At 43.8% G+C, this 12,250-nt stretch overlaps 1 protein-coding gene across 5 annotated transcripts in view; it reads left to right on the top strand.

The window, feature by feature from the left end:
* Positions 1 to 12,250, top strand: part of pdzd2 (PDZ domain containing 2) — a 648,685-nt gene that overhangs the window by 438,275 nt on the left and 198,160 nt on the right. For all 5 annotated transcript variants that reach the window (XM_041183009.1, XM_041183071.1, XM_041183135.1 and 2 more), the window contains one exon: positions 1,720 to 2,179. In XM_041183009.1, coding sequence (XP_041038943.1) covers positions 1,720 to 2,179 — 460 coding nt within the window. The remainder of the gene's footprint in view (positions 1 to 1,719; positions 2,180 to 12,250) is intronic.

Below are 12,250 nucleotides of genomic sequence, written 5' to 3'. Positions count from 1 at the left end.
GAAAATTCTCAGTTCAACATCTCACCTGAAAGGTGAAGCTTCCAAGAAGGCAAAATTCCTCGGTCCTTAACTGTAATGTGGACCTAAATTATGTGCCCACATCCTTAATGGGGCATGAATCCACAGCCTTCTGACTCAAAAGTTTTAACTATTAATTGAGCCAATACCTCTATTCATTGAAAGGTAGCTATATCTTTGAGCTCATCACCTCTGTGCTTGCCAATGTATATTGGCTCCTGGTTCAGTAGTACCTCATATTTAATATTTTTATCCATGATCATGGCCTTCTCCCTATCTCTGTAAATTTCACTGACATCGATGTGTTCCTCCAACTCTGATCTGTTATGCATCTGTATCTATGATTCCCGTCATTGGTAGACGGGCTTTCAGCTGCCGAGGCTTGAAGCTCTGAAATTCCCTCCTTAAACCTATCCATCTGTTTTTCTCAATTTCTCCTCTTTTAAGACACTCCTTAAAGCTTACTTCTTTGACCAAGCTTTGTCCTTGGTTGCTTGGTGTTAAATTTTATCTGATAAAGCTCCTGCGAGACACCTTGGGACATCTTGCTGGATGAATGGAAGTTGTTGTTGTTGAACTGAAGTGTACCATGAAATGTTACTAACTAAATTAAGTAGTGGTCATCTATTGCAGTAGTGTATATATATAAAGCTTGCATATATATAAAATTAATGAAAGACGTTGTTTGGCGTAATTTGAGGCACAATTCCCCCATGTTTCTATCAAGTGTGTGTGATCATAACATTTATGCTTTTATACATCTTCCTAATCTTTCATCCAATTTCACTGCTGATGGGGAACTTTCCACGGTGTGAACATGTGGCAAGAATATAGGTGCATATTCCTTTGGTTGCATAATCCCCAAAGATTTTCTGTTCATTAATTTTAATTAATCAAAATTGTGGGGAAAGTACACCTGAATTCCTGAAATGCATTCTTGTGAACAGTGAGGATTATGATTCCTTGTGAGCGAGGGCTGATAATGTTAATGCTGATAATGTTAGTGTTGGTATTGTTAGTGTAAAGATCAGCTTGGACACAAAATCCAGGCTTGGATTCTCATGTAGGTTCGGGAAAACGTGTTTTGTGCACGTTCTCAGATTCCGAATTACACTCCCAACCAATGAATGACTTTGTACGGGATTTTTGTTTTCTCACACAGGGTTCAGATTCACTGCAGTTTGCGAGCCATGAGAGTGCAGGAGGAGTGTGGGTGCAGAGCAGCCTGGTTAGAAAGCCCACCTCTGTTCTCCAACCTTGAGAGCAGCCCAGTTCTCAACCTTGTTTAAAGGCCCCCCAAATCTTATCCCACACTCACCCCACCCACCATGCCACCCATCCCCCCCTCAGATCACCCAACCATCACCAGCACATGAAAATAGTGTGGAGGAAATACAAAAGGTACAAGTTTTGCACCCAATACCTTTCCAACCTGCAGAAAGGCTACTCGAAAATGGTGTGGGGTCAAAAAGACAGAGGATGTTTGTTTTTCAGCCAAAAAAAGACTAAATTTAGCATGTTGCAATTGGATCTGCACCTCCATTGAGGAAAATTCAGCCTCGAGACTTAATTCAAATTGACTATTTGGCTAAATTCATGAAAGGAAGAATTTTATCCCTGCTAAATACAGAATGCTTCTTTTAATCCATCCTTAAACATTTTAAGCATTTAGTTGATGAAGGCAGTCTGTTTGTATTACAGTTACCTGGCTGACCAGTGCTGGAATGGCGGATGTATCTACCTGATCATGCTGCGTCGCATTAAACGCAAAGCCCCTCTTCCTCCTTCTAATGGTAGCAACAGTGAACTCAGGACAAGCAGCGGCAGCTCTGAGCCAAGTGAAAGTCCCTCACAAAATGGCAAACGAACTCGGAAGTTTGGTGTCATCTCCCGTTCTTCCCTCAATCGGGATAGCCAGGACAGTCGGGAGAGTCATAGCTCTGAGCAAGAGAATGGATATCATGTCTCCATGGAGGCAGAGTGTTCAAAAACCGAAGCCATTGACTCTCATTCTGACCCCAAAGACTCTGATGCAACTGTTGACTGGAATACAGAGGAGCAACTTGCTAATGGAACCTCAACTCTATCAACAGCACTGCACAGAACCCAACTCTCAGAAACTGGGAAGACAGACTCTAAACAGAGTGAACACTCTACTCAGGTAATTTATTTTTATACTGTGATTTTGGAGATTATGCATAGTGGAAATGGCATGAAATATATTGCCTTGGTAGTGATGCTAAATGGTTTTTGGAGAGGAATATATCATTTTAGCAGGACTGAAATTTCAGCTTATTATAATTTCAATTTCAAATGAAATTTGAATCGTGATTATATTTTTCTGCAGACCCATTGTTTTGTTAGGACTGTTATTCTCTATGATAACTACTTTCTGTGTTAACAGTCTCTGTGTCCTGTGCTTGTCCTACTGATCTCTATATTTGAAGCAATGGGCGGGATTTCTGCACCGGCCTGCCGCCGGGATCGTACGGTCCCGCCGCAAGTCAATAGACTTCTGGCCGGAGCGCCGCCTCACCTGCAGCGGGTCCCGCCCACAGCAAGGCCGGAAAATCCTGGCCAATATCTCTTATTGTTCTTTTTCCTTTATAATGGGTAGTCTTGGAATGAAAACAACTGGTTTATTTCAGTCAGGATTACATAGGATGAAGTCTAACACGTACATTTATTGTCAGCAATAATGCTACGTGGACGCTGCTGAAAAAGGCCCCAAAATATAAGGAAGTGCACCCTGGTGCAAATTGTAGATATCGATCCTGTCAAAGTTGTGCTGTCAGGAAATTCCATGAAAACTGACCTCTGGTGTGTGTGACCAGTTCCATCAGAAAAGGTTGCATACAGTAGTGTAAGTGGTCAGTAGGGCTTCCAGATCCCCCTCCTTATGTCCCTCCAACTCCACATTCCCTATCATAGATTTGCCTAGGCTTCAGGATTGTCCTGGAGTTTCCAGGAATTAAAGAGCAATCGCCTGGACATTGTTGCAAGATGTCTAGAGTAAAATCATAGGAGAATTAAAAAACAATTGTGTGCCTTTCTGATTTTTTTGAGCAGTTCCATTTACTTATTATTAACTAGTGGAGATGGGAATAGAAGAACAGTTTGATGGGATGGGATTGTTGGCGGTGGGGGGGTCATGTGATAAAACCTCCAGGAATACATCCAACCAGGATTGGCACCCTACCCAAAAATTACGTAAGACCCATGCTCCTACTTTTCAAAAAACTCCAGGGCTTGATTTTGTTTTGTAAAAGGAAATTACAAGAAGAACTTATTTGTAGTTCTCGATCACAGCATTGAGTGTGGGTACAAAACAACTCAAATAATTGTAAACCCTTTGTATCATGAGTTTCAGTGTTGTTAGGTGTCATTTTATTTGTACCCCATTTGAAAATTGCCCCCATAATCACCATGCCGCTCCATTATCAGTTGGACATTGTTGTACCATCCTCTGTCTTCTTTGCTTCTAGTTCCAAACAGCAATGGAAGAATGTACTATCCTTCATTATTTGTAAAAAGGCGTATGGTTGGAACTTGAGAAGAATCTACTCCTTTTACCAAGCAAGCTTTTTGGTCTATTCTCTGAACATTGCTTTTTTATTTATGTAATTTAAAAAGATGCTAAAAAGATCTTTATATTGATTTTTGGTTTGACTTTTCTCTATTTCCTATTTTTGTCTCGATGTTGTCACTAGACCACTTTGGTACCAATACATGATTGGAATAAATTTCACTTAGGCCATTGAGTAAGAAGATTGAGTAACACAATTCTTACATGATACTCTTAATTCATCATCTCAAATTTCTTCCATCACCATCATTGACAGACATCAGTATTTCACCTTAGTATTAAACAACTCAAGATGCCAACTCCAACTGAAAGGGACAAAATCTATGCAAATACTGTAGGAATTTAAATAGAATAATGGGGTTGATTGGAAACTCCATCCAATGAGCTTATTCACTATACTAGGCTGAAAGGACATGACTCCCTTTTTGGTGGATTTAGCAGGATTTTCGGAATGAAAGTCCTGCCAGTGCAAGGATATTGACACAGCATCGTTTCCACCAGGCAGTACTTATCTTGCTTGTCATTGAAGTTGCCGAGACTCTGACTGAAAACAGACAGGGGCCTATTCAAACCTAAATGTTGGGAAAATGATATCAACACTACCATGATATTATAGAACCAAGATCTGAGGGGGGAGGTCTGCACAGTGTCACATTGAAATCAACAGAGTACAAGAGAGTGATTAGAAAATACCAAGATAAGTAGCACTTCTCATTCATCAGGAGGATTATTTGAGGGCTAGGAGGATTAGGAGTCTTCTTCTGAACTCCTGAAGGAATCCTGGGGCCTCCATTTCCCTAGCTCTCCCTACATCAGTATCTTATTGACATCCTTCCCAAGCACTTTATAGAATCATAGAAGAGCAGTCTAGTTAATCCTATTCCCCTCTCCCCATATCCATGGAACTTTTCCTTCAACTATTTATGTGATTTCCTTTGAGAACCACAAGTGAATCTATTTCCATCAGCCTATGTAGCAGTGCATTCCAAATCCTAGCCACTCATCATGTAACAAAGTTTTACTTCATGTTGCCTCTCATTTTTGCCCAATCACTTTAAAACTATGCTCTCCTACCCTTAATCCATTAGAAACAGTTTCTCTTTATTTACTCTATCTAAACCCTTCACAATTTTAAGCACCTGTATCAAACCTCCCTTTACCTTCTCTGTTCTAAGAGAACAGCTCCAGCTCCCGCAGCCATGTAATTAATCCATCATCCCTCAAACTAGTAAATCTCTTCTATACTCTCTCCAAAGTCTCCATATATAAAGTGCAGTGCCCAGAATTTGGTACAATACTTCAGGTGGGGCCCAAACTAGCGTATGCATCTAGCCTGTTTTGTTAATTGCTTTGTTAACCTGTCCTGCCACCTTCAAGGGCTTGTGCATTAACACCCCACTAGGTCCTCCTGTTCTTGCATCACCTTTAAAATTGTAGCATTTAATATTGTCTCTCCTCATTCCTCCTACCAAAATGTGTCACCTCCTCACACTTTGTTGCATTGAACTTCATCTGCCACGTGTCCATCCATTCCATCTGCATGTCTATATCCTCTTGAAGTTTATTACTACCTTCCTCAATGCTTACTACAATTTCATGTTTTGTGTCATCTACAAATTTCAAAATTGTGCCCTATGCCACCAACCTCCCCCAATCCAAGTCTAAGGCATGAATACGAATAAACATGAATAAGTATATGAAAAACAGCAAAGGTTCAGGCACTGAACCTTGGGGAGTAGATACCTCCATCCAGCCCAATAAAACAACCATTCTCCACAACTCTCTGTTTCCTAACCCTTAGCCAGTTTTGTATCCATGTTGCTACTGCCCCTTTTTTTAAATAACAAGAGCTTTATTTGATTACATTCTACATTACTTTAAATGAGAATTTAACAAAGGCTTGCAAATTAGGTGCTTGTAGCACATTCGCAAGTCATAAATGGAATACTCTGATATAAAAACAAAAAACTGCGGATGCTGGAATACTCTGTTGGGAATGTGATCAATTTTGAGTTGGAAATTCGTTCTGACCTTCCATTGAGGTCTCTTTGTCAAAGGCATCTCTTCAAAGCTCAATATAGTTGTCTCTGGTGAACAAACATCACAGTCTTTTTGAAGATTCAGTGGTAGAAAAGGAAACACTTGTACCCATGAGCTTCAGTTTTGCTAACAAACATGGCATGAGGTACATTCAGAGTGGATTTTGAAAGTTCATAATAAAAACATGAACTGAATCTACCCTTTTCCATTCTCTCTGTTAGCTCATCAACAAACTCAAGCATGAATTGCCCTTAACAAATATGATTGGCTTTCGTTTATTAACCCACGCTTGCTCAATTGGCAGTTAATTTTCTCCCAGATTGTTGTTTCTAAAAACATCCACATCACTAATGTTAAACTGACTGGCCTATAATTGCCAGGTTTACCCTTCTCCCATTTTTTGAACAAGGTTTTAACATTTGTAAAACTCCAGTCCTTTGGTACTACCCCTGTATCCAAGGAGGATTGAAAAGATTGTACCCAGCATGTCTGTGATTTATACCCTTTCTTCCCTCAGCTAACCAGGATGCATCCCACCTGGACTAGGTGATTTATCTACTTTAAGTACGGCTAGCCTTCTAGTACCTCTTCTTTATCTCTTCCTTGATGAATTCCTGCAGTGCATCTTGTAGATGGTACACGCTGCTGCTATTGTGTGTCAGTGGTGGAGTGAGTGAATGTTTGTGGAGGTGGTGCCAACCAAGCGGACTTCTTTGTCCTGGATGGTGTCAATCTTCTTGAGTGTTGTTGGAGCTGCACTCATCCAGGCGAGTGGAGAGTATTCCATCACACTGCTGACTTGTGTCTTGTAGATGGTGGACAGGCTTTGGGGAGTCAGGAGGTGAGTTACCCATCACACAATTCCTAGTCTCTGAACTGCTCTTGTAGCCACAGTATTTATATGGCTCGTCCAGCTCAGTTTCTGGTCAATGGTAAGCCCCCAGGATGTTGATTCAGCAATGGTAATTCCATTGAACATCAAGTGGCGATGATTGGATTCTCTCTTGTTGGAGATGGTCATTGCCTGACACTTGTGTGGCACAAATGTTACTAGCCACTTGTCATCCCAAGCCTGGATATTGTCCAGGTCTTGCTGCATTTGGACATGTGACTGTTTCAGTATTTGAGGAGTTGCGAATGGTGCTGAACATCGTGCAATCTACACTTCTGATCTTACGATGGAAGGAAGGTCATTGATGAAGCAACTGAAGATGGTTGGGCCGAGGGCACTACCCTGAGGAACTCCTGCGGTGATGTCCTGGAGCTGAGGTGACTGACAACCACAACCATCTTCCTTTGTGCTGGGTATGACACAACCAACAGAGAGTTTTCCCCCAATTCCCATTGACTCCAGTTTTGCTAGGGCTCCTTGATGCCACACTCAGTCAGATGTGGCCTTGACGTCAAGGGCAGTCACTCTCAGCTCACCTCTGGAGTTCAGTTCTTTTGTCCATGTTTGAACTAAGGCTGTAATGAGGTCAGGAGCTGAGTGGCACTGGCGGAACCCAAACTGGGTGTCAGTGAGCAAGTTATTGCTAAGCAAGTGCTGCTTGATAGCACTGCTGATGACTCCTTCCATTACTTTACTGATGATGGAGAGTAGACTGATGGGGCAGTTACTGCCCGGGTTGGAATTGTCCTGCTTTTTGTGTACAGGAGAGACCTGGGCAATTTTCTGCATAGCCAGGTAGATACCAGTGTTGTAGCTGTACTAGAACAGCTTGGCTAGGGGCGTGGCAAGTTCTGGAACACAAGTCTTCAGTACTATTGCCGGAATATTGTCAGGGCCCATAGTCTTTGCAGCATTCAGTGCCTTCAGCTCTTTCTTGATATCATGTGGAGTGAATTGAATTGGCTGAAGACTGAAACCTGTGATGCTGGGGACCTCCGAAGCAAGCCGAGATGGATCATCTACTTGGCACTCCTGGGTGAAGATTGTAGCAAATGCTTCAGCCTTATCTTTTGCACTGATGTGCTTGGCTCTTCCATCATTGAGGATGGGGATATTGGTGGAGCCTCCTCCCCCAGTGAGTTGTTTAATTGTCCACCACCATTCACAAGTGGATGTGGCAGGACTTCAGAGCTTAGATCTGATCTGTTGGTTGCTTAGCTCTGTCTATCACTTGCTGCTTATGCTGTTTGACACACAAATAGTCCTGTGTTATAGCTTCACCAGGCTGACACCTAATTTTTAGGTATGTCTGGTACTGTTCCTGGCATGCCCTCCTGCACTCTTCACTGAACCAAGGTTGATCCCCTGGCTTGATGGTAATGGTAGAGTCGGGGATATGCCGGGCCATGAGGTTACATATTGTGTTCAAGTACAATTCTGCTGATGCTGATGGCCCACAGCGCCTCATGATGCCCAGTCTTGAGTTGCTAGATCTGTTTGAAACCTATCCCATTTAGTGTGGCAGTAGTGCCACACAACACAATGGAGGGTATCCTCAGTGTGAAGGTGGGACCTCATCTCCACAAGGACTGTGCGGTGGTCACTCCTACCGATACTGTCATGGACAGATGCATCTGCAGCAGGCAGGTTGGTGAGTATGTTTTTTCCTCCCGGTTCCCTCACCACCTGCCACTGGCCCAGTCTAGCAGCTATGTCATTTAGGACTCAGCCAGCTCGGTCAGTAGTGGTGCTACCAAGGCATTCTTGGTGATGGACATTGAGTACATTCTGTGCCCTTGCCACCCTCAGTGCTTCCTCCAAGTGGTGTTCAACATGGAGGAGCACTGATTCATCAGCTGAGGGAGGGTGGTACGTGGTAATCAGCAGGAAGTTTCCTTGCTGCTTTTGTCCTTTTAGATAGTAATGGTCGTGGGTTTGGAAGATGCTGTCTAAGGAGCCTGGTGAATTCCTGCAGTGCATCTTGTAGATGGTACACACTGCTGCCACTGTGCATCGGTGGTGGAGGGATTGAATGTTTGTGGAATTGGTGCCAACTGCTTTGTCCTGGATGGTGTCAAGTCCCTTGAGTGTTGTAGGAGCTGCACTCATTCAGGTGAGTGGGGAGTACTCCATCACACTCCTGACTTGTGCCTTGCAGATGGTGGACAGGCTTTGAGGAGTCAGGAGGTGAGTTACTCGTTGCAGGATTTCTAGCCTCTGACCTGCTCTTGTAGCCACAGTATTTATATGAAATGCAGGGTGAAGCTTAAGGAAGCAATTAGGAGAGCAAAGATGGGATCTGAGAAAGCTCAGCTGGTAAAAGTAGGGAAAATCCCAAGATATTCTATAAGTATATCAATGGGAAGAGGATAACCAGGGAAAGAGTGGGGCTCATAAGGTATCAAGGGGGCAGTCTATGGGTGGAGCCAGAGGACATCGCTAGAGTGTTGAATGAATACTTCACGTCCGTCTTCACCCAAGAGAATGAGGATGAAGGTATCAGACTCGGGGAGAGAGACTACGAGGTTCTTAAGCAAATTGATAAGGGAGTGACAAGGTATTGGAGGTGTTGGCAGGCTTAAAAGTGGACAAATCTCCAGGCCTGGATGATTTGTGTCCCAGACTGCTGAGGGAGGCAAGGGAGGAGATTGCAGGGGCTCTGACCCAAATTTTTAATTCCTCTCTGGCCACGGGAGAGGTGCCAGAGGACTGGAGAACAGCTAATATGGTTCCGCTATTTAGGAAGGGTTGAAGAGATAAGCCAGGGAACTACAGGCCAATGAGTCTCACGTCAGTGGTAGGAAAACAATTGGAGAAAATTCTGAAGGAGAGAATCTATCTCCACTTGGAGAGGCAAGGTTTGATCAGGGATAGTCCGCAAGGCTTTTTCAGAAGGAGGTCATGCCTAACAAATTTGATTGAATTTTTTGAGGAGGTGACCAGGTGTGTAGATGAGGGTAGTGCAATTGATGTAGTCTATATGGATTTTAGCAAAGCCTTTGACTAGGTCCTACATGGGAGACTTATAAAGAAAGCAAATACACATGGGATACAGGGTAACTTGATAAGGTGGATTCAAAATTGGCTTAGTTGTAGGAGACAGAGGGTGATGACAAAAGGATGCTTTAGTGACTGGAAGCCAGTGTCCCGTGTCATACAACAGGGATCTGTGCTCAGTCCCCTATTATTTGTCATTTATATAAACGACATAGATGACTCAGTGGGGGATAGGATTAGTAAGTTTGCAGATGACACAAAGATTGGCCTGGTGGTTAACAGTGAGGTTAAGTGTCTTGGGCTACAGGAAGATATTGATAGGATGGTCAAATGGGCAGAAAAGTGGCAGATGGAACTTAACTCTGAAAAGTGTGAGGTGATACACTTTGGAAGGAGTAATTTGACAAGGAAGTATTCAATGAATGGCATAACACTAGGAAGTTCTAACGAACAAAGGGACCTTGGCATGTGTGTGTCCATAGATTTCTGAAGGCGGAGGGGCACGTTAGTGGGATGATGAAAAAGGCATATGAGACACTTGCCTTTATCAATCGAGGCATAGATTACAAAAGTAAGGAGGTCATGTTGGGGTTGTATAGGATCTTAGTGAGGCCACAGCTGGAGTACTGTGTGCAGTTCTGCTCGCCACATTATAGGAAGGATGTGTTGGACTCGAGGGGTGCAGAGGAGATTCCCCAGGATGTTGCCTGGGATGAAACATTTAAGTTATGAAGAGAGGTTGGATAGACTTGGGTTGTTTTCATTGGAGCAGAGAAGACTGAGGATTGACCTGATCGCGGTGTACAAGATTATGAGGGACATGGACAGGTGGATCGGGAGCAGCTGTTCCCCTTAGTTGAAGGGGACATAAGTTCAAGATGAGGGGCAGGAGGTTTAGGGGGGATGTGAGGAAAAACTTTTTTATCCAGAGGGTGGTGACGGTCTGGAATGCACTGCCTGGAAGGGTGGTGGAGGCGGGTTGCCTCACATCCTTTAAAAAGAACCTGGATGAGCACTTGGCACTTCATAATATTCAAGGCTATGTGCCAAGTGCTGGTAAATGGGATTAGGTAGGTAAGTCAGGTGTTTCTCACGTGTTGGTGCAGACTCAATGGGCCGAAGGGCCTCTTCTGCACTGTGTGATTCTATGATTTTGTGATATGGCTAGTTCAGTTCAGTTCCTGGTCAACGGTAACCCCCAGGATGTTGATAGTGGGGGATTCAGTGATGGTAATGCCATTGAATGTCAAGGGGTGCTGGTTGGATTCTCTCTTTTTGGGGATTGTTATTGCCTGACACTTGTGTGGTGCGAATGTTACTTGCCAGTTGTCATTCCAAGCCTGGATCTTATTCAGGTCTTGCTGCATTTGGACATGGACTGCTTCAGTACCTGACGATTCATGAATGGTGCTGAACATTGTGCAAACATCAGCGAACACCCCACTTCTGACGTTATGATAGAAGGAAAGTCAGAAGGATTTCAGAAATTAAAGTGAGATCTAGAAATTAAAATCAGCCAAACCTCTCAAACTTTCAGATTCCCAGGTACACTGTCTCTGTGACCCCCTCCCCGCAGACCAATCTTGCCCTGGGTTGAAATTGATTGCAGTCTTACAATTTCACATACCCATCCCTACATGTTACTGAAGCTCCAAAGATCAAACTATAATTTTCTTTCATCGAGCTGGCCATGCACCAAGGGCTGTATTTTGAGGTCATCGGGCGTGGTGGGCGGGCCCGAGAGCAGCCGGGGAAACTGCCTGCTGCCCTTGATTGATCCCTGACCACGATTTCATGCTGACTGGCCAATTAATAGCCAGTCAGCATGAAACGCGCGTTGAAAGGCTCAGCCTTCGAGGTGGTGACAGGAGGAGGGCGAGCGCTGAAGCCAGCGTTGGCGCAGGGGAGCGTGCAATGAAAGCTCCCTGAAGGCAGAGGGCTGCCTCAGGGAGCTGAAGAATTTAAACTCAATAAAAACAGATTTTAAAATCCGGAAAAAATGCCTACGTATGAGAATGAGTCATCTAAACATATGGATGCTGAAATTTGTGTCCAAACATTTTAATCCTTTTTTAAATGAATCTCGGAACCTCATCCTACCCTTGGATGAGGCTTCCTCAAAAATGAAGAAGCCGCCGGGCCGATTCACCCACCCATTGGACAGGCAGTGGAAAATCCCTGCTAATTGAAACTTTAATGGCCTTAATTGGCCTCTTAATTGTTGCGGGCGTGCTGCCAACTGTTACACATGCCTGCTGACCAAAATATCGCGTGCGTGTGCTATGATATCGGGCCGCTCACCCTACATCATTGCGCGCTATTTTACACCCAATCGGGTCGGGCATACACCCGCCCTCAGGACATAAAATTCTGCCCCAAGAGTTTAGTTTTCCTTGCGCCCTGCTGGAGTGTCTGCTGGACTTACTTCATAATGGGAGTTGAGTGGAGCCAAAATCAAAGCCAGGTCTTTCCCCAAACCAAGGCGTTCAACATTATTCTGCTGGCACTCAGCACTACCAGAGCACCTGCCGATGAAATTGCCATTGAATTTCATGGGGCGCAGACTTCAAAATTAACCCCTAGTGACATCTGAAGGCAGCTGTATGAAATGAAATCTGAGACACAACTTGTTCAGTCTAATAAAGACTCATGCTTGCTGAATATACAGAACACTAAAGGATAGATTTTGTTGCTATGATAAAGTGCTACGTTATACT

This window comes from Carcharodon carcharias, chromosome 1 (assembly GCF_017639515.1).
Source record: "Carcharodon carcharias isolate sCarCar2 chromosome 1, sCarCar2.pri, whole genome shotgun sequence".
Lineage (NCBI taxonomy): Eukaryota > Metazoa > Chordata > Chondrichthyes > Lamniformes > Lamnidae > Carcharodon > Carcharodon carcharias.
This window is presented reverse-complemented; position numbering and strand designations above follow the sequence as displayed.